The 22,584-nt window shown below is 44.5% G+C and overlaps 1 protein-coding gene across 3 annotated transcripts in view; it reads left to right on the top strand.

Annotated features, from left to right (window-relative positions):
* LOC105473456 (Ras association domain family member 3) overlaps positions 1–22,122 on the top strand; it is a 156,075-nt gene extending 133,953 nt beyond the window's left edge. For all 3 annotated transcript variants that reach the window (XM_071071503.1, XM_011727282.2, XM_071071502.1), the window contains exons 2-5: positions 9,442–9,549; positions 13,181–13,418; positions 16,117–16,226; positions 19,354–22,122. In XM_071071503.1, coding sequence (XP_070927604.1) covers positions 9,442–9,549; positions 13,181–13,418; positions 16,117–16,226; positions 19,354–19,503 — 606 coding nt within the window. In that variant the 3' untranslated portion in view covers positions 19,504–22,122. The remainder of the gene's footprint in view (positions 1–9,441; positions 9,550–13,180; positions 13,419–16,116; positions 16,227–19,353) is intronic.
* The last annotated feature ends 462 nt before the right edge of the window (positions 22,123–22,584 follow it).

Below are 22,584 nucleotides of genomic sequence, written 5' to 3'. Positions count from 1 at the left end.
CGGAGGTTGCAGTGAGCTGATGTGGCCCCACCGCACTTCAGCCTGGGCGACAGAGTGAGACCCTGTCTCAAGCAAACGAAAGTGTAAAAGCATTGTTGTGTATTTGGGAAACAAAAGTATGCACAGGAAGCAACAAGGCGTAGAAGGTGTTGTGGATCCTAAACCTGAACTGATGAGGGTAGCATGGGGGTTCTGAGGACAGGGAGGTAACTGAGGGCTGTTGTGGTTAGGATGGCTTCCTGGGTGGGGTGGGCCTTGAACGCAGAGGATCACCAGGTGAGGAGCAGGGTGCGGTGCAAGTGGTGCTCTTAGCTTGCACTGACTGGTAGGGCAGGACGTAGTGAGAGGTAAAGTTGGAGTATAGCAGCAGCGGATGGTATGCTTTGGTTTTCTGTGTGCACTCTTGCTCTCTTGTTTTTCTTCCATACAAGTGTAATTGAGGAAGGCTAGTATAGTACTCCAGCCTTATAAGGTTGCTGCTTCATTTTATTTTTGTAGACCATGTGTTAGAAGTTGTCTAAAATACCCACCTAGACTCCCCACCCCCCCCCCCCCACCCCCCGGCTTCTTGCTTAACAAGTAACCTTAAGGACCAAGAAAGAGGTTGTTTAAAATTTCAAGTTCAACAGATGGGGATTGTGTGTGCTGATAATCCTCTAATGAATAGAATCTGCTCACTTCAGTGAATAATAAGAAAAAAGAAATATTTGTTCCTTTATAATGTACTCATTTGCTTATAGTTAAGGAATGTCACATTCATAACATTAAAAGTTTCTTAAGGTTTTCTTGTTGTGTCCTTTAACTGGTTTATTTTTTAATTTTTTAAATTTTAAATAGAGATGGGGGTTTTGCAATGTTGCCCAAGTTGGTGTCGAACTCCTGGGCTCAAGCGATCCTCCCATCTCGGCCTCCCAAAGTGCTAGGATTACAGGCATGAGCCACGGTGCCCGGCCTGGTTTCTTAACTGCAGGATTTCTTAGAGCCTTGAACATTCTAAGGAACACTGGGAATCTCTAAGAGGAGTGAAGGAGGAGGAAGAACAGGAGGGCCTTTTCTGTCCACAGCACATTTTGGAGGATTGGTGTTCCATGGAACACTCTTTGGGGAGCATGGCCCCCTGCTGTTCTGCAATGTTGTGTGCATTGCCCTTGTTCATTCCAGTTGCCCTCTGTTTTTTCACTTATTTTTCCTGCCCTGAGATGACAGTGATGCATCTAGTGCTACAAGGAGGATTGGGGGATGGGGAGAGGCTGTTAAGTCCCTCTCTAACCTTTTCCTTGCTGTTGGAAACATGAAAAAAGTGACCATCTTATGTAGCTGCACTAAAAAAGTTGCCTGCTTACAAGCTGAATTCAGGCAAGATGAACTCCTGAATCCTCACATAAGTGGAAATAGAGCCCCACCCTGTATCCTGCCATTAAAAAAAAAAAAAAAAAAAAAATCCTGTCATCTGGCAGGGGGGAAAAATCCCAGCCCTAGAGTGGCCAGGATGAATCAGCATGCCAGGGCCATACACCAAGATAAGCATTGAGTCTCTCGATGTGGCACCATGGCAGATTATCAACACTGGTGCCGTGAGAACACTGCAGCAAGCAGCACACTGTACTTTTAAGGACAAGAACAGCAGCGCCAGACACCCCAGAAACAGCTGTTCTGATTCTTTCCTTCAGGGGTAGAATTTTTTTTTTTTTTTTTTTGAGGCAGAGTTTCACTCTTGTTGCCCAGGCTGGAGTGCAGTGGCTTAACCTCCGCCTCCAGGGTTCAGGTGATTCTCCTGCCTCAGCCTCCCGAGTAGCTGGGATTACAGGCATGCGCCACCACACCCAGCTAATTTTTTGTATTTTTAGTAGAGACAGGGTTTCTCCATGTTGGTCAGGCTGGTCTTGAACTCTCGACCTCAGGTGATCCACCTGCCTCGGCCTCCCAAAGTGCTGGGATTACAGGTGTGAGCCACTGTGCCTGGCTTTTTTTTTTTTTTTTTTAAAAGACGGAGTCTTGCTCTCGCCCAGGCTTGAGTGCAGTGGCACGATTTTGGCTCATTGCAACCTCCGCCTCCTGGGTTCAAGTGATCCTCCTGCCTCAGCCTCCAGAGTAGCCGGGACTACAGGCGCACACTACCACACCCAGCTAATTTTTCTAATTTTAGTAGAGACGAGGTCTCCCCGTGTTGCCCAGGCTGGTATTGAACTCCTGGGCTCCAAGGATCCACCTGCCTTGACCTCCCAAAGTGCTGTGATTACAGGAATGAGCCACTGTGCCTGGTCTGCAGTATTGCTCTAGAACATCCTGTTTTACACTGTTTTATTGTGGATCTTTTCCTTCGTCGTTCTTCATTTACATCTCTGTCTATTATAGTCTGTATTTGCAATGTTTACTACAGTAATTAGATGAAGCTTAAAATTCAGTTTTCATTTCCAGGGCTCAGAAGCCACATGTTGCTCATGGCTGCTCTGATGGACAGCACAGTTACAGGACATTTCCTCCACTGCAGAAAACACTGCTGGAGAGCCCTCATTATATCAACAATGCTGATCATTATTTGAGAAAACTTTCTGGGCTCCCTCAACACCTCTGCTTACTTTATTATTTTAAACAAGTTTTTGTAGGTGCATACCACCATGCCCAGCTATTTCTTTGTTTGTTTTTTTTAGAGACAGGGTGTGCTATGTTGTCCAGGCTGGCCTTGAACTCCTGGGCTCAGGTGACCCTCCCGCCTCAGTTTCCCAAAGTGCTGGGATTATAGGCATGAGACACCATGCTTGATAACTCTGCCTACTTTAATATCTTAGAGGTTTTGGTGCCGAAAGTAAAGAACATTGGACAGACATCAAATGTAAATGCAAAACTGTCCCAGGTGGCTCTTCTCATACGTTTCACTAGGGTTGAGCAAGACGTGCTCCCCACCTGGAAGACCCTCCTGGGGCTTTGTAGCTGTGTGTGACAATTCTCTTTGTATTCATCACATGGCCTCCACTTTGTATACCTAAAAGACTTCTGAGAACAGTATTTTTCCCTATTAATCATACTTTAAAATCTAGTTTAGGAGCACCTAACTTCACATGCTGAAATTTTCTTTTGAAATTTCCTTTGAAACCCCCACAGTGCTCTCTGGAAATCACTTGTTTACTTCATACCATGCTTCAGTGCGAACCTGCTTTGGTTTGCTTATAAGTCCCTCCATGAATTCAGTGGAAATGTCTCTCCCAGAGAATGTTTTTCTCTTTCGGTCTGGTCCATGGTACTTTATTTGATGTCCTTACTAGAAGACATCTAGAGGAGTCAAGACCTAGGTTCAGTTCAGTTTGAGCTAGCCTTGAATTCCATTTGCAACATGGGATGGGCCCACTGCTCCAATAAATGTGCCATTTTCTGTGTGAAAGGTGCTTGATGTTTTGCTGTGTGCAATTCCTAGGCTAGAACTTGTTCTGTCTGTTATTACACTGGGTATCCCAGTCTGTTGGTCATCAGCAGGTGACTGCCTATTGCCAAAACAGATGATGAGATGAAAAGTAGGAATTCATGATTTTGGAATCTAGCCTTACTTGGAGAAAGTACCTGTTGGCCTGGGAAGTTCACCCTTCTCTGCAGACCCAGGCTGGACCCCAAACCTGACCAGGTGTCAGAGCACCTGTGAGAGCTGTGGGACCTCCCAGTGGCAGGGTAGTACCAGTTACTGAGTGTCATGCCACTGGCATCAGGCACTGTGCATATATTGTCCCCCACTCAATCAGAGCATCTGTGCTATTAATGTTTGCTCTTTTTTGTTTGTTTTTGGTAAAAGGTCTTTATTTTTTTAAAGAGATCTGTAATACTAAAAAAAAGTAAAAAATAAAAAAAAACACCCAAAAACCTCTTGTGGGGCTGGGGTGGGGAGTGAGGTAAACTTTCCTAGGCTGTCAGGCAAGCAAAGGCAGAAAGGCGGGGTCCACAGCTTTGAGTGCTTGGCATGGAGCTTGGCACCAATGGGCAATCAATAAATAGTTGTTGAATAATGGCTTGTATTATATATCTTCATAACAGTTATATAAAGTAGGTATTCTTTCGCACATTTTACAGTGATGAGAAAACTGAGGCCCAGAGAGGTTAAGTAACTTGCCTCTGGTCACACAGCTAGAATGTGGCAGAGCTGTGTGATTTTAGACCTAAGTATGTCTAAATCATAGTCCACAGGCTGTCACTAAGCTAAAATAGAGGAAATGATAGGGCCACATTCACCTTTTCACTCTCTTTTGGACAGTCACTATTTTTTTGAGGGGTGGCGGGGACAGAGTCTTGCTATGTTGTCCAGGCTGGAGTGCAGTGGCACAGTCTCAGCTCACTGCAACATCTGCCTCCCAGGTTCAAGTGATTCTCCTGCCGCAGCCTGCTGAGTAGCTAGGATTACAGGTGCGCCACCACACCCAGCTAATTTTTGTATTTTTGTAGATGGGGTTTCACCATGTTTGCTAGGCTGGTCTCGAACTCCTGACCTCACGATCCACCCACCTTGGCCTCCCAAAGTGTTGGGATTACAGGCGTGAGTCACCGCGCCCGGCCCGAATAGTCACTCTGAATTGCACTATGTTTATTGGGCATTTTGTTATGTTTTTAATTTTGATATAATTTCATAGTTATAGAAAAATTAACCAAAAGAGTATAAACAATTTTCAGACCCTTTACCCAGATTTGCTGGGGCATATTCTTCGAAAGTCTGAGTTGTGAGCCTGCGGGATTGGGCTGCATTTCTTGAGTAGAGCCTGGGCCATGCTACGCAAGAGCTCCTGGGTGCCTGTGAGGTTGGGTGTGTCCCATCTGAGAAAGTTCGCTGCTGAAAAACAGTGACGTAACCCCACCCAGGAACTGAAGCGAGCCTAAGATCAGCTCTCCAGGGCTTGCTGGCTGGAAACAATGAGGGAAGAAGAGTCTAGGATTTACGAAATATTTTTTTGTGGAAGAACTCTTCCTCTGAGAAACTGCTGGAGGGTTTGGGGAATACAAAACAAAACTGACTTATGAAAAGATGACTTGTAACTCACCAAGCAGACACTCTCAGGCGTGGCATGATGCCCTCACTGCCTGCCAAGAACAATAACTGACACATTATCCACAGACGACTGCGCCCCATGCCGTTTCCTCTCCTGCCATCACAATGAAAGGCCAGGGTTGACACGTGGTGTTGTATCTATCCCACGTCTGCTGCACTGTTTTCTTTTAACCCTTCTTGCTCCCACCCCTTTACCTGTGAGACCTACTGTGCCCCTCCTGGGTTTCATTTTCTTCTCTTCGTTTTTCCTGGGCATACAGCTGCATTCCTAGAGATTGTGGTTCTGATTCATAATCAGTGTATGCGGAGGAAGGGGGAGGATTCTGCTCTGTGAGCGGACAGGAGCGTCTGTTTTAAAGGGGTAAACAATTGGGAAGTTTGTAGAGTTAAGGGTTTTCCTCTGATGCTAAATGAAACCACCGTCCTCTGTTCCAAGGCCTGAGCTTATGACTTCTTTGCTACCAGACCCAGAGAAACAGTGTTTGGTGGCCACTTTGGAAGCAGTTTGTCCTTTGACCTTCCCCACTCCACTTGCGCAGACACCAAGCCCTGTGGGGACGGGCGTGGTGTCTGCTGCTGAGCCTGACTGCCCCACACTTAGGCAGGTGCCTGGCACATGGCAGAAGCTCAGCAAATATTTGCCGAATGATGAGGCTTGCGTGTATGATTGCTACATTTTTGGCTTTAAAAGTACAGCATCAGGGCCCTTTGGGTTTTACCTACTTTTCTGGGATATACTTTTCTTTCCAGTTGATCCATTTTTTTTTTTTTTAGATGGAGTTTAGCTCTGTCTCCCAGGCTGGAGTGCAATGGCATGATCTCTGCTTACTGCAACCTCTGCCTCCTGGGTTCAAGCGATTCTCTTACCTCAGCCTCCCAAGTAGCTGGGACTACAGGTGCTTGCCACCATGCCTGAATTTTTGTATTTTTAGTAGAGACAGGGTTTTGCCACATTGGCCAGGCTGGTCTCCAACCCCTGACCTCAGGTTATCCGTCCACCTCAGCCTCCCAAAGTGCTGGGATTACAGGTGTGAGCCACCACGCCCAGCCAGTTTCCTTAGTTTTTAATCTCTGAGAAGGAAAGATAATTGTTACATAAGGATGTCTCAGTTATCTGTGTGTGGATGATCCAGGGAAAATACCTCTTTCCAGACTGGCTTACTCTTTGGATTTTCCTCAAGCTTCTGGGTCTGCCTGTGCGAAGGGGCCTAAGGCTGGGTGTTAAGTCCCATAGCATCAGCAAAACCTGTAATTTAGGGTTAACCAGCTTTACTTAACCCTGTTCTTTGCTCTTAATCACTCCCATTACCCCTTTTCCTTCTCCTCGTTCTTAGAATTCTCATGTGAGTGGTGGTAAGCTCCTAGGATGTATGTATGCTGCTGTGTATGTGCTTTGCCATTTCCTGTGTTTTTAATGGTGAGCCTTTGGTGATTCCTCACATGGAACTCTTTTGCCCTTGGTCATACCTGTGAAAGCAGCACCAGATCTTTTCAATCAGATTATTCTAGGCCTGCTCACACCTGTGAAAGCGCCCCCACATCTTTGCAATCAGATCAGCCTAGGCCAGAAAGCACCTTAGAGGAGGTGATTGACTCTAGTTCCTTGTTTGGTAGAAAATGAGGGAACAGGCTCAGAGAAGTGAAGCCCAAGGCACAGAGTTAGCTGGTGACAGACTCAGGACTGGAGCCCAAGTCTTGCAGGTGTGGTGCACTTTCTGCAACACCCCTTTGCCCTGCCAGCTTCCCATCCCACATCCATGAGATTTTAAGTCCTTTATTGTACACTTTTTAGTATATGCTTTGAAGAGTCTTTGGACAGTTAAAACAATGCACAATCCAAGACTACTTCATTTTCTTCTTCAGCTATGACTGGTGCCCAGCTAATTGTGGATTGGTAAGAGCAAGACAGAGATGCGATACATGTTTAAAACTTCCTTGGGGCTCAGTGCAGTGGCTCATACCTGTAATCCCAGCACTTTAGGAGACTAAGGTGGGAGGATTGCTTGGACCCAGGAGTTCAAGAGCAGCCTGGGCAACATAGCCAGACCTCATCTATACAAAAAATTAGCTAGGTGCAGTAGTGCTTGCCTGTAGTCCCAGCTATTCAGGAGACTGAGGTGGGAGGATCGCTTGAACTCAGGAGGTCAAGGCTGCAGTGAACTGTGATTATGCCCCTGCACACCAGCCTGGGTGATAAAGTGAGACCTGTCTTAAACAAAACAAAACACTTTCTTGGAAGTAGTCACTGGAGCTTTTGAAAGCTTATTTTAATCCACAGCTTTTCCCCCACCAAACACTAATACCAAAAATAAGATTACTTTGGGGTTTTACATTGGCAAATAGGATGCTCCCAAGGGACTTTGAAGCCTACCCCTGAAGCTAGGGAGTGAACACATTATCTTGTGCTGGTATTTATCCAGTATTACCCAGTATACTGACCCATTAGACTTCACCAGGTTGGTGCTGACATTGAAAAGTCACCGTGATCATTTGTAGTCAGCACACTCCTCTTAGGGTCTCAAGTCAAAGATCTTGAGGTTTGAATGGATCGAGAGCCTTTTCTTACTCAACGTGATATTGATGCAAGTTCTGTAGTAGCCCCTCCTGGTGTATTTACGACACTAGCTTCCAGTGGGCAGATGGAAACCAGTGCCTGCCTGGAGACTATCCAGCTGTGAGAATGGTGTGATGTGTCTGGCAGAAAGAGACATGTTTACAAAGGCTTTATTTTGCAGGCGTAAATCATTAGATTTTAACTGTTCTTCCTCTCCTTGTGTTGAATCTGATTATGCAGCCTTTCTGTAAGTTTTTAAATGTTTACCCACACCAGACCCTTGGGGACCGATTGGATTTAGTGGGAACACCCTAGAAGACCTGGATTAAAGTAGAACTTTGGTCTCTCAACTAGTTGGGTTGTCCTTGGACAAACTGCTTGGCCTCTGTAAATCTTGTCCTTATCTGTAGCATAGGGGTGCTAATTAGCATTAGCTCATTGTTGGGAGGATTAAATGAGAACACCCCTGTGGAAGCTCTTAGAGCTCCCAGTAAAGTTTGGAGTTAGGGAGGGTTAGCAGGCTTTCATTTGCTTCCACTGAACAGTTACATTTTTTTTCAGCAGTTTAATTTGCTGAAACTGGAGTAATAATGCCTCCTTGATTAGGTCGTTGGGAGAAGTAAAGGCAGTACAAGTTAGGTGCCTGGTATACTTCGTCAGGGTGACAAAACGCTGTAATTTGGTCATTTGTGATCACGTCTACTGCTGCATAATGTCATGCACTGGTGGAACTAGTTAGACAGCTAATTATTGATAAATTCTTCACAGTGAGAAGAGGATTTAACCGATGTTTCTCCCTCTAGAGTGTGGGGAGGTAGAGAAGTGGGTGAGACTGGAAGGGTAGGAAGGAGAAGTCTGGCTACTTGTATCTTGGCCTGGGGATTTGTTTGGAAGATGAATTACCCTCTGGTAGTTGTGTACAGTTTACAGATCAGGGATATTTCTAGCTGCTGACAAATTAGTTTTTAAAAAAATATATCCCCTAGGAAGACTGTAGTCTGAAAGAATGAGAACCGTAATTGGTGGATAAGCCTGGAGAGTTTGAAAGTAAGAGAGAAAGGGAAGCATTGAGGGAGTTGGGGCGGGGAGGGGGAGAGACAGAGGGAGAGAGTGTGTGTGTGTGTGTGTGTGTGTGTTTCAAGGTGATGTGCAAGAACAACACGGTTCTTGTATGGGTTGTAATTTTTTTTTTTTTTTTTTTTTTTGAGACAGCGTCGCACTCTGTCACCCAGGCTAGAGCACAGTGGCACAATTATGGCTCACTACAGCCTCGACTTCTGGGCTGAGGTGATCCTCCAACCTCAGCCTTCTAAGTAGGTGGGACTACAGGTGCGCACCACTGCGCCCAGCTCATTTTTATATTTTTTGTAGAGATAGAGTTTCCTCATGTTGCCCAGCCTGGTCACAATCTCCAGGGCTCAAGCTCTGCCCTTCTTGGCCTCTCAAAGTCCTGGGATTGCAGGCTTGTGCCACCGTGCCCAGCCCTTGTGTGGAATTTTTTTAAAATCCTGACTTATCCCCTTTTATTTTTGAGACAGAGGTTTTCTCTTGTTGCCCAGGCTGAGGTGCAATGGCGTGATCTCAGCTCACCGCAACCTCTGCCTCTCAAAGTGATTCTCCTGCCTCAGCCTCCTGAGTAGCTGGGTTTACAGGCATGCACCACCATGCCCAGCTAATTTCATATTTTTAGTAGAGACAGGGTTTCTCCATTTTGGTCAGGGTGGTCTCAGACTCCCAACCTCAGGTGATCCACCCACCTCAGCGTCCCAAAGTGCTGAGATTACAGGCGTGAGCCACCGCACCCGGCCTATCTGCAGTTTTTTCTATGATTGCTCACATGTGACATGGCTTGTTTTTCTTCTAGGATGTTGAGAAAGAGAAGGAAACCCACAGTTACCTCAGCAAAGAGGAGATCAAAGAGAAAGTTCATAAATACAACTTAGCAGTCACAGACAAGTTGAAGATGACCTTGGTAAGTACCCACAATACTATTTGGGTTGACACCTGTCAAAAAACAAATATAAATTGTTGGTACTACAATCTATAGTTCTAAATATCTGAATAACATTTGTAGAAGTGTAGTAGTCACGGTATACAGAACAGGAAAATGCAATATTTCTGTGGCTTTCAATTTAAATCTGTATTGTGAAGTGGCTTTGTCTCAAAAATCGGTTGCTAGGCCGGGCGCGGTGGCTCAAGCCTGTAATCCCAGCACTTTGGGAGGCCGAGATGGGCGGATCACGAGGTCAGGAGATCGAGACCATCCTGGCTAACACGGTGAAACCCCGTCTCTACTAAGAAATGCAAAAAATAGCCGGGCGAGGTGGCAGCGCCTGTAGTCCCAGCTACTCGGGAGGCTGAGGCTGGAGAATGGCGTGAACCCGGGAGGTGGAGCTTGCAGTGAGCTGAGATCCGGCCACTGCACTCCAGTCTGGGCTACAGAGCGAGACTCCGTCTCAAAAAAAAAAAAAAAAAAAAAAAACCGGTTGCTGGGTTAACCTTAAAAAAGGGAAACACTTATAATTTTATTTTAAAGGATTTTGTGACCCACCCCTCCTTCCTCAAAGGATTTTTAGCATCATTGCCTAACATACAGAAATAGTGACTCAGATTCTAAGAAGACCTCAGGTAAGGGTTTTTTTTTTTTTTGAAACAAGGTTTTGCTCTGTCACCTGGGCTGGAGTGCAGTGGCACGATCACTGCTCACTGCAGCCTCGACCTCTGGGCTCAAGTAATCCTCCCACCTCAGCCTCCAGAGTAGCTGGGACCACAGGCGCTTGCCACGATGCCCAGCTAATTTTTGTAGTTATTTGTAGAGATGGGGTTTTGCCATGTCACCCAGGCGTATTTCAAATTCCTTAGCTCAAGGGATCTGCCCACCTTGGCCTCCCAAAGTGCTGGGATTACAGGTATCAGAAGCCCCTAAGTTTTTGTCTTGTACAAAGTAAGTATGGAAGTGTCAGGGAGAGGATTTTGAGCCCATGGATTGGAATATAGAGGTATATAATAGGATAGTTTTCTCTGCCGGTCATTAGTGTAAGACAAGGTACTTAATACTCAGTGTCTTCCACGTCGCCGTCACAGGCTTCCACAGCATTGCACCACACTGTTTGAAGCATGCAGAGTCGGTGTACAGGAGGGAGAAAGTTCAGGGCCTGGTGACAGGGAAACAAGAGCTGACAGCAGAACTAGAGTATTCATGTTCCTCTAAACTTAGCTGGCATCTAGGTCTCGCCTACCCATTGAGTGGCCTGCCTTCCTCACGGCACTTGTCAGCCCTTGGTACCAGTTTCCAGGGCACTTGGACCCCTGTCTTTCAGTCTGTTTACTGTGAACTGACAGAGTTTGGTAAAGGACAGGGTGATTGGTTTAAAACAGGCCCTATGGAATCCGGTGATTCTTGGGGAGGAGCTTTCAATAGAAACCCTTGTGGTAAAGAACCCCTCCCTGGTAGAACTCCTGCAAAAAGAGGGGAGAGGAAAAATCCCAAGGTAACCTCTTCATCGTTCCAGCAGCAAGATTTCTTTTTCAAACACATTTTTTCATCAAAGGAGAATTCTACTTGCTTTTTTTTTTTTTTTTTCTTTCCCCATAGAGACTAAAACAGATACAAATTATCCATATCATTTTAAAGATAAAAATTTTAGGCTGGGCACAGTGGCTCACATCTGTAATCCCAGCATTTTGAGAGGCCGAGGCGGGTGGATCACTTGAAGTCAAGAGTTCGATGGTGGCTCACACCTGTAATCCCAGCACTTTTGGGAGGCTGAGGCCGGCAGATCACGAGGTCAGGAGATGGAGACCATCCTGGCTAATACAGTGAAACCCGGTCTCTACTAAAAATACAAAAATTAGCCGGGCGTGGTGGCAGGCGCCTGTAGTCCCAGCTACTCAGGAGGCTGAGGCAGGAGAATGGCGTGAACCTGGGAGGCGGAGCTTGCGGTGAGCCGCGATTGCACCACTGCACTCCAGCCTGAGCGACAGAGCAAGACTCCGTCTCAAAAAAAAAAAAAAAAAAGTTCGAGACCAGCCTAGTCAACATGGCAAAACCCGATCTCTACTAAAAATAGAAAAATTAACCAGGCATAGTGGCGGGTGCCTGCAGCCCCCACTACTCAGGCGGATCACTTGAACTCAGGAAGTTGAGGCTGCAGTGAGCTGTGTTCGTGCCACTGCACTCCAGCCTGGGTGAGACAGTGAGACCCTGTCTCAAAAACAGAAAAAAACAAAACAAAACAAAACAGTTTTCAATTGGGATTTCAATCAGTTGGGATTGGAAATTGATCTTGCAGGAAGGAAGAAAAATAACACACCATAAAGGTAGTTTTAAATGTTCTACTTTAACTGTGGCATTTATATGTAACACTTGACAGTTTGTTTTAATAAACATTACAGTAAATCTTTTCTAAATATACTGTTTTTGTTTGTTTGTTTTTGAGATGGAGTCTCACTCTGTCGCCCAGGCTGAAGTGTAATGGTATAATCTCGGCTCACTGCAACCTCGCCTCTGGGTTCAAGAGATTCTCCTGCCTCAGCCTTTTGAGTAGCTGGGATTACAGGCGCCTGCCACCACACTCAGCTAATTTTTTGTGTGTGTTTTTAGTAGAGATAGGATTTCACCCTGTTGGCCAGGCTGGTCTCAAACTCCTGACTTCCAGTGATCTGCTTGCCTCGGCCTCCCAAAGTGCTGGGATTATAGACATGAGCCACTGCGCCTGGCCCCAAATATACTGAATAGAAAAATAAAAATAAAAAGCGAAGACCAAACTGTTATTACTGTTTTTGTCAACTAAGAAATAGTAATTCTGCCATCAGCGAAGATAGTTGTTTTTAAGATCTGTACTGTGAAGTATAGTGGCTTGAATTTGTTTTTTGTTTTTTTGTTTTTTTTTTGAGACAGAGTCTTGCTCTGTTGCCCAGGCTGGAGAGCAATGGCGTGATCTTGGCTTGCTGCAACCTCAAGCGATTGAATTTGTTTTTAAAATGCTGCTTAAGAGACCTGAAATGCATCCTATGCTGTATGGCATATATGCTGTGTTAAAAAGTTTAAGCAAAGTTGGTAATTCAGTGCATATGAATATAGCCACTAGGAATGAAAATAGCCTATTTTCTTACTGTCTCCTCATTATTGACTTTGGTATTTCAGAGCCCTAATTGTGACCTTCCTTTTGCATATAATAGTCACCAGTTGAGGATGTTGTTTCCTTTGAGCCTGTAGCCTAGACATATCCCCCAAGCTTTAATAAGTTTTGTGGTTTGGCTAGCATCTGCTTCATTGGATTGTAACCTTGCAAATGGGCCCTGACCTTTTGCCAGTAGCTTCAGAGGCATGAGTCTGGGGCCAGCAGTCAGCCACAGCATCAGGAGGCTTCTTCAGTTGCCACATCTGCCCTGCAGACCTTGCCTCTGGAAGCACTTTGCCTGGTGTGTTAACCGCCCTCTGAGGTCATTCCCTTGGGGGCAATCTTTAGTGAAGTTTTGCCACAAACCTCCAAGAGAAGAGAACAAAGGAGTGTTTCACCTTCCCATTTTGTTTTGATATGCTCCTTCCCTAAAGTGCCACCATCCACCCAGCTAAGTGTGTGCTTCTCTCCCTGCTTCAGAACTCAAATGGGATTTACACTGGCTTCATTAAAGTACAGATGGAACTCTGCAGACCTCCACAGACTTCTCCAAATTCTGGAAAACTCTCTCCCAGTAGCAATGGCTGTATGAATACACTTCATATCAGCAGCACAAACACTGTCGGGGAAGTGATCGAGGCCCTGCTCAAAAAGTTTCTCGTGACTGAGAGCCCTGCCAAGTTTGCACTTTATAAGCGTTGTCACAGGGAAGACCAAGGTACGCTGCCAGCTTAAAAGGAAAATGGTCTGTGCTTCTACTTACATCTGCTGTTCTCATTAGCAGAGGGAAGACTGGTGGGTCTCATCCATGTCAATTGTGTCAGAGCCTGGAGTCCGATGCTGGAAGCCATGGTGATCTTAGCATGCACTTAGTGCTTCCTGGCTGTCCACATTTTTGAGTTGGACAGTTGTGGGTCTGAGGAGCTTGGAAGCATCCATATGCAATGGGCAGTTATGGACTCTTTTGTGTTGTTGGGGGGATGGGGCGGGGGCTGTTTTTTGTTATTGTTAGGAGTGGCTTTGATTTTAATTTTCTTTAGGACACAAAAGAGTGCCTCTGTGTTTAAAGTTTTCAAAAGCACATTCCACATTTGTTGTGCATCGGTACATGGAGTGGTTTGGTGGACCTGTGCTGAGACCTTGCGACTGGGGAGGCACATGTGCATCACAGCACATTTCAGCGTACTGATGGAAATGGCCCAGCCCTGGGCTCTCCTGATTCATTAGCTTGTCTCACTTGGTGTTACACCGGGACATTTTGGTACTCTGCCCCCCAGAGGCTTATAAGATGAGTGAATAACATTTTGATCTAGGGTCTGACTAAACTTCATATCCACATTCAGGGGATAGAAAGAGAATATTAAATATTAAATTACTATATGAAACGGAATGAGATATTCCAGGTCAGGCAGTGACCAGAAATTGATACCAGTGGTGGACAGTAGTGATTCAGTGATTCACTACATGTGATTTGAAATTGGGGTGTGTGTGTGTGTGTGTGTGTGTGTACAATAAACTATTGAAGCTTTCTTTAGTTTTTCTGGGTAAAGCCTCATGTAGCTATAGAAGAAAATATATTAACCTTGACATGATAGTAATGTTCTTCAGTTACATAGGATGAAACCCAGCCCATTGCTGAGTATGCATACATCTTTTTAAAAACATACCATGGGGCTAGACCCTGTGGAATACAAAGATGAACAGACCAGGGTTCCTACCTCCAGAGGTCACAAGCTTAGTATTGTGGGGGAAGTTTATATCTACAGGGAAATTGGCAAGGCAGTGCATCTGGAAGTGCCACAATAATGTAGAGAAGCTCGATGGCATTTTTATCTGCCAGTTTCTTTGCCTGCTCACCTGGACTTCAGCTGTACAATCTGAAAGTAATAGTGACTTGTTGAAATATTACCCCCATGGCTGGCAAATCCTTTAACATGATTGGCAATGTCACTGTATGGGTGTGTCTAGCATGAGACATAGCTGTGCTTGAAGCTACCAGAGCTTATATTCTGATTGCTTGGTTTGTAGCTGCTAATTCTTAATTAATCTGTAGAGAGATTTGCTTCTAGAACTCTTTGTTTTTATGTTCTTTGGATGGTATATACATTTTTTAAAATTTGTCTTTTGTTTGTTTGAGACAGTCTTGCTCTGTTGCCCAGGCTAGAGTGCAGTGGCACAATCTCGGCTCACTGCAATCTCCGCCTCCCGGGTTCCAGTGATTCTCCTGCCTCAGCCTCCCAAGTAGCTGCCGTTACAAGTGCCCACCACCATGCCCAGCTAACTTTTGTATTTTTAATAGAGACGGGGTTTCACCATGTTGGTGGCCAGACTGGTCTCAAACTCCTGTCTTCAGGCAATCCGCCTGTCTCGGCCTCCCAAAGTGCTGGGATTACAGGCACAAGCCCCTGGCCTTGGTTTTTGAGACAGCATCTTACTCTGTCGGCTAGGCTGGAGTACCATGGCACGATCATAGCTCATTGTAACCTTGAACTCCTGGGCTCAAGTGATCCTCAGTCTCCTGAGTAGCTAGGACTGTAGGTGGGCACCATTATGCCTGGCTAATTAGAAAAAAAAAAATTTTTTTTTTTTTTTGGAGACCAGGGCTTTGCTATGTTGCCCTGGCTGGTCTTGAACTCCTGGCCTCAAGTGATCCTCCTGCCTCAGCCTTTCAAAGTGTTGGGATTACAGGTGCGAGCCAGCATGACTGGCCTATTTTTATTGTTTTTAAAGGAGTTGTAGACCCGTTTTTAGGTTGATTGTTTTCTTTTTTTTTTTTCTTTTCCATTAAAAAAAAAATTATTTATTTTTTGAGACACAGTTTCACTCTTGTTGCCCAGGCAGGAGCGCAATGGCACTATCTCAGCTTGCTGCAACCTCCACCTCCCAGGTTTGAGCGATTCTCCTGCCTCAGCCTCCCAAGTAGCTGGAATTACAGGTGCCCGCCACCACGCCCAGCTAATTTTTTGCATTTTTGGTAGAGACAGGGTTTCGCCATGTTGGCCAGGCTGGTCTCAAACTCCTAGCCTCAAACTCCTGGCCTCAGGTGATCTGCCCACCTCGGCCTCCCAAAGTATTGGGATTACAGGCGTGAGCCACCATGCCCGGCTCTTATCTTTGTTTTCTAAAAGGAAGAGCAGAGTTAACTATAAGCATATTTTGGGACTAATACCTATTAAAATTTATTCTTGAAAATAATTTCCTCCTTAATCAAGGCACAGTTTATATTTGAACAGAAACAGAATAGATTTTATTCCACTGTGGGCTACTGGTATTAAATAATAAGATGAGCCAATTGGCGACTTGGAGACTGGGGTAACTTGAATGGTTACCTTGATCTGGAGGAGGGGATCACAATGGGGAAGTGGTCTCAGGAATGGCTGAATACTCTGTAACATGCTGCGTGTTTCCTTACCCAGTCTACGCCTGCAAGCTCTCAGACCGGGAACATCCACTCTACCTGCGTTTGGTAGCAGGGCCCAGAACAGACACGCTTAGTTTTGTTCTTCGTGAACATGAAATTGGAGAGGTAAGTTATTGTTCACTATTGCTTTACACTGTACAGAACAGCTGGCCCTATTTAATTGCAGTAGCCTAGCGACTTGGCTATTGATGGGGGATGGGAAGAGAGGAGAGTTGGAGGGCAGGGAGAGGGAGAGAGATTTTGAATTGTCAGAAATGAACCCAAAGTTAGCCTACAGTGTTGTTCTCTTATAACCTTATGTTATTAGTCTGTCAGAGATGGGAGAAAATAAAATTTTTTACTTGATCTCCATCCAGAGAGTCATTTTCCCCCCTTCCCACCTCCAAAATACTCCAGTCCAGCTGAACTTTGAAAGTTGACACTCACCATGTGTTTGCTGCTAACAAAAGTCTCCAGGCTAATTCCCTTCTAAAGGGAAATAAAAGGAAATTTGATCTCTTTACCATGGAAGACATTTAGCTTTCTAGAATCTTTTTTTTCCCCTTTGCCCAGTCAACTGATTTAGAAATTATGTTTCCATGTGCATCATTTGCCATGTTGTCTCCAGGGAGGATTGTATTTAGCCAGTTCAGTAGAAGAAAAAAAGCACTTGAGCCTGCCCTCTAGATCAAGTGTCAGCTTTAAATGACACTTGAGCAAATCCCAAGCTCCTGTCCTAGTCTTCTGTCTGGAAACAGGAAATGGTATGAAATGTCCTACATGGTGCAGTTGAGAATAGGGTTTCTAGGTTAAAAGTTGGGAAACACTCTGTTTCCGACTGTTGGTTGGATTAGTAGCATGACCTCGGGTAAATCTTCTCATCTTTTAGCCTTCAGTTTTAAAATCTGTTAAGTGGGACTAAACACTTTACAAGGTGGCTTTGAGTCACAATTAGAAATGTATACATGGAAGTGAAGGGAGTTTTAGGAAGACAGTGGTTTTAGATGTTTTTGAAGTTTGTTTTGATTCTGGTGTTTTGAAGCTTTTCAAGACATTCAGACTCATTTTGGGGAGAAGGCAGGGTGCAGAGTCTGACTTGGCTTTGCAGTTAGGCAGCATTCCTTCTGCCAGCTTAAGCCAGACACATGAGCATAGTCTAGTCAGTGTTTTATTTTTCTTGTACTTAGTGTTTTAAGTAGCAACTAGAACTACACTGGGCAAGAATTTTATTAACTCAGTTATTTTATTTTATTTTAATTCTAATTAGAGATGGGGTCTCGCTACGTTGCCCAAGCTGGTCTCAAACTCCTGGGCTCAAGCGATCCTCCCACCTCAGCCTCCCAAAGTGCTGAGATTACAGGTGTGAGCCACTGCACCTGGCCTTAACTTAGGTTTGAAATTGACTTGACATTGGGTTTTATTGTTCCGGACTGCTGTACTGGACTTCTGTATGGTGTTCTTGTTTCTCAGTTATCTGAGGAAAACTGAACTGAAGGAAGAAATTTCCATAGCTGTTAGGGGGTGGGAGGGATATTTATATGATGTCTTTATTTTGGAGACTTCAACATAGGTGAAAGATAATCTGTTGAAATTTTAAAAATTAACAGAATATTCTAACGTGGAATTTTGCTCTCCTCCTCCATGTTGCTCATTTTTTTTTTTAATAACCAGCCTAAACTTATCTCCAGGAATTCTTCTACCACTGAGCCCACTTGGTGGATTTACTTATTTTTCTCTATTTGTTTGTATTTGATTATTTTGAACCTTTTCTCTACACCATCAGATAGCAATTCTCCACCAGGATCCAGGCCCCCCTTTGGGAGAGGGGGATGTGTTTGGAAAAAACCTCCTAGATGATGCTAGATACCCTCCTTGACATTCACTGCTTCTATTTTTTAAAATTTGTTTTAATTGTTTTTTTTTTTCTTCTTAAAGAGACTGGGTCTTGCACTGTCACCCAGGCTGGAGTGCAGTGGTGCAATCATGGCTCACTGCAGCCTCAAACTCCTGGGCTCAAGCAGTCCTCCCACCTCAGCCTCCCGAGTAGCTGAGACTACAGGAAGGTACCATCACAACCAGATAATTTTTAAATTTTTTGTAGAGACAGGGTGTCACTATATTGCCCAGGCTGGTCTCAGACTTCTGGTCTTGAACTTCTGGGCTCAAGTGATCTCCTGCCTCAGCATTCCAAAGTGCTGGGATTATAGGCATGAGCCACCATGCCCAGCCTAAAAACTTATTTTGTGCCTGCTAAATAAGTTCTCGGAGCTGTTAAGGAAACAAGGCTCAGAGCCTCAAGGCAAGAGATAAACTCCAAATAGGAGAAGTACGGCAGCTGTGGTGTAGGTAAGGTACAGGTGAGGTAGATACTAAGCAAATAATTGTAATTTTAAAATCTTGGTTGTGATGAGGGCTCTGTGAAGGCTTTTGATACACTTAGTCCCCGGTGGGAAGAGAGGGGAGGAAGATGTGGAAAGCTGCTTAGAGAAAGTAGCATTTAAGCTGAGATGGGGAGGATGAGTAGTTCATAGCCAGGTAAAGTGGAGGAGGGGAGAATGCGTGCCACTTGGGTAGAAAGTGAAGTTCAGTGAGAGAGAGATGGGGCAGGAGAGTTTAGAGTCTTTCAGACTTAGCCTCAGCAACTACGGGAAGTCATCGGATGGTTCTACGCAGGAGAGAGTCTTGGCCAGCGTGCATTTTACAAAGGATGTTCTGTTTGGGGAACAGATTGGGGAGCATAAGAGCCAAGTGAGGAGGCCAGGTAGGAAGCTGTCCCAGCGATGGAGGGATAGATGATGGTAGCTAGCACCAAGGGGCCGTACCGAGGGAGAAAAGGCTGAGTGGAGAACTGTTTGGGAGTGATAAGATTGATTATGCGAGGTAAGAAAGCAGTCAGTTACAATGAGGTTAAGATGGAAGGAGTGTCGAGTTTTTAATGCTGCTGGGGGTCAAATCAGGTAAGGACTGAAAGTGTCTAATAGACTTAGGGATACGGAGGTCCCTGGCTTTTAGGGAGATAGTCTTCAACAACAGTGGGAGGAGAGGGTAGGAAGGTGATTGGTGTGAGCTGAGGTGGGAGTGGGAGTAGAGGGAGTCCTTAGGCTGGCAACACCCCAGCTCTTGCAGACCACACCTTCTGCGGCCTGGGGCTGGGAGGGGAGGGCAGCCGCGCCTCCGGGAGCTCCCCGTCGGCATTCCTAAGTCTGACTGAGCATGAAACACCTGGCGTTCTTCTTTCTTTGTTCCCTGACAGTGGGAAGCCTTCAGCCTTCCAGAACTACAGAATTTCTTGCGTATCTTGGACAAGGAAGAAGATGAGCAGCTGCAGAACCTGCGGGGGCGCTACGCAGCCTACAGACACAAGCTGGAAGAAGCCCTCCGCGAGGTCTGGAAGCCTGATTAAAGGGGGCTCCCTGCCCGCCAGGCCTGGTGCGGGGACCGATGTAGAAAACAACAGCAAGTGCCTCTCTTCTCAGAGGGCTGCTGTCTTGCCCCTCTATGCTAGGGTCTTCCCCTTTCTATCTGTAGATTTTGTTCCCCAAACCTGGTCACACAGCATCCTGCACCTTAGCGTCCCATGTAAGGGGCGCTGCAAGCTTGTTGTTCAGCACCGCAGTGTTACCTCTTGGCAAGCTGTGAACCTGTAGCGTCGTCAGGAGCATTCGAGGGTGCTTGGAAGCATGAACTCTGGGGGTGTGTTTTTTTTTTTTTTTTTTTTGGTTGTTTTAATTATGTGATGATGCTGTTAAGCTTACGGATATGCTGTTGATGTTTTAAAAAGCTTAACTAGGAATCTTTCTGAATACTTGTCCTATTTTGAAACTACCTGTCTGGTTTTTTGTTTTCTTTTCTTTTTTTAATGTCAGAGGAATCTATCCATGTGAATCGAAAGGCACAGGAATCTAGGAACTCTGAGGAATTTATTGTGAAGGATTTTGTTAGGGGTTGACACAGAAAGGAAAGTGTAAGTTTGGAAGAAGGCATGCGGGGTGGTGGCCAGCAGGCTGTGGAAGGTGACTTGGCTTTTCAGTTAGGGGTAGTGGAGAAAGGGGTAGTTGCTTGTAAATGAGTTAAAAGCATTCAGTGTGGAGATGTTAAACTCATTTTAGGATCGCTTGGTTTCCTGGTGGATAAAATGTGGGAACAGAGCCAGAGGCAGGAGCTAAACCAAAAGGAGGGCCCCATGAACTCTGCAGCCAACCGACCAGAAAATCAGGCCGGTGGAGCCTGCTGACCTGGGCAGAGGTAGGCCTCACACTGGACCTGACCCTCTTCATTCTGCCCGTTTGGAGTGGAAGGTCTAATTGGTGTAGCTGCTGTGCATAGGCAGGACAGTGAGCATTCACTAACTCTTGTTAAGTTACATACAGTATATAATTTTCCTCCCCCAGGTGGTTTTCGAAGTTGAGATGGAATTCGGGTAGGGGCAGCTGTTTTTCCCTTGATTGGTAGCTAGGATATTTATCAAGTAAACTTTTGTGACAATCACCGCCTTCCCTTCTATTCCTCCTTCCCTTTTCCTTTCTTCCCTTTTTTCTTTCCTTCCCTTCTCTTTCCCACCCTACCTTGTTCCTTCCCTCCTTCTCTCCCCCCCGCTTTCTTTTCTACATTGAAATCTGTTCTTACACAATATAGAACAGGGCAATTGAATGAGGACCCAATCCTACCAGATCTTTAGTTCTAAAGGGCAACTTGACTGTGAGTAGGAGGCCCCCAAGAAAGGGAGGAAAGTCCACACCCAGCTAACCACACAACAGGGCTTCATTATGGAAATATTTTAACACAAGTACATGTTATTACCAACCAAAGAAATGCATGTGCAATAGAAGCCTTCCTTAAAACAGGCTAAATAACCTCATTTTATGCAGCAGTTTAATCTGAGAACAGAGGGAAAGGTGTGCAGTGGTTCCAGAGGGGCCTTATATTCTATTTTTAGTCTAGATATTTTTTGTTTATAAATTCCCAAGGAATTGTTAACACTTTGGTGACACCTAATGGATTCTTTTTGAAATTCCAAGGTGCTTCAGTTCTTTGCCTAAGTGAACTGTGCCTTTTATTGCATTTCTGTTCCTCTCTTGGTGGCTCTTCTGACTTTTTGGAGAACACCCATCTTGTTGGAGGCAGACCTAAGTTGTTACGCTGTGCCACACAATCTACTGAGACAATCAGATCTTCCTAAGCATTTAAGGAAAGTTGAAAAAAATAGAATTAGCAGCTATCAAATATGTATGGCACATCTTGTTTAATTTTGCATGTAACTTCTCTTTAGTACATTGATGAGGTTTTAGTGACATTATCATCCAACACTTTACCTTTATTGTTCAGGGAATGCCTTCGTGATTTTTTTTTTTTTTACTGGTTTTACTATTCAGACTATGGCCTGGGTTTGAGTATATTGTTATCACCACCTGATTTTTTAATTATTCATCCCAGTTAACTTATATTTTGTGAAGCATTTGTTTCTCAGATTAAGACACTGTTAGAACCTAAAGTAGTAGCTTATGGGTATCTGTGAATTTTTTTTTTTTTTTTTACTTGAAGTAGATTGTCTGAATAGGCATCCTCATCTGTATTTATCCAGAACCTCGCTCACTGTCATGTGCACTACAGATTGCAATTTGGAAACTTACTGTATTGAAATTCTGTCGGTTCATGGTTCTTGAAGACTGATGTCCTTTCCCAAACACTGGTTACTGCAGCAGCATTTTTAATGTGTAAGTGAAGAAAAAAGGCCACTAAGGCCAAAGATTTTTTAAGAACCATTGTGCAAATCGTTATGTTAAACTATCTAAGCTTTGCTGTAATACTGTTTTCTCTTCAATATGTGATGGTACAGGAAAGATGTTAAATGAAGGGGGGTAGTATTGCAGGAGAGCATTTTAAATGGCAGAAGTAAAAAGTTATAATATTTATAATTTTGATGGGTTTAAGCTTATTTTTGTAGGGAAGATTTTTCCTCCCTAGAATTGTTTATAGAATGGCAAAATTGTTTCCATTATTAAAAATTGAAGTTATTAGTTGATGTTTGTGTGTGTTTATTTATGATATGCTAGATTTAAAAAGGTCACAGGAGTGGGCTGAGCTGCTTTTGCAGATACACAGGGACACATGCTGGAATGCAACAACTTTACTAAGTTTGGGTGGGTCATATTTGTTCTCCCAGATGTCATTTTCTCTTTGCCTTATCCTATGAGGAAAAATAACCTTAAGCTCACACCGCATATTCCTATTTTATTTAAAACAATTGTTTTAATTTTTGAAATATACACATTTAAAAGTATATAAAGTATGCATAAGAGGGAGGCCAAGAGTGAAAAAATAAAAATAAAAAAGCCTGCAAACAGTTTACAGGATTATTATATAAAATGGACACCCCATGGCCATTACCAAAATAGAACCTTGTCAGTTCTTTAGAAATCTCCCTCCACCCCTGTTGTTGCCCTGAGGTCTCCTACCCCTGAAACACACCATTTCAACATAAAGT

Source organism: Macaca nemestrina, chromosome 10 (assembly GCF_043159975.1).
Source record: "Macaca nemestrina isolate mMacNem1 chromosome 10, mMacNem.hap1, whole genome shotgun sequence".
NCBI lineage: Eukaryota > Metazoa > Chordata > Mammalia > Primates > Cercopithecidae > Macaca > Macaca nemestrina.
This window is presented reverse-complemented; position numbering and strand designations above follow the sequence as displayed.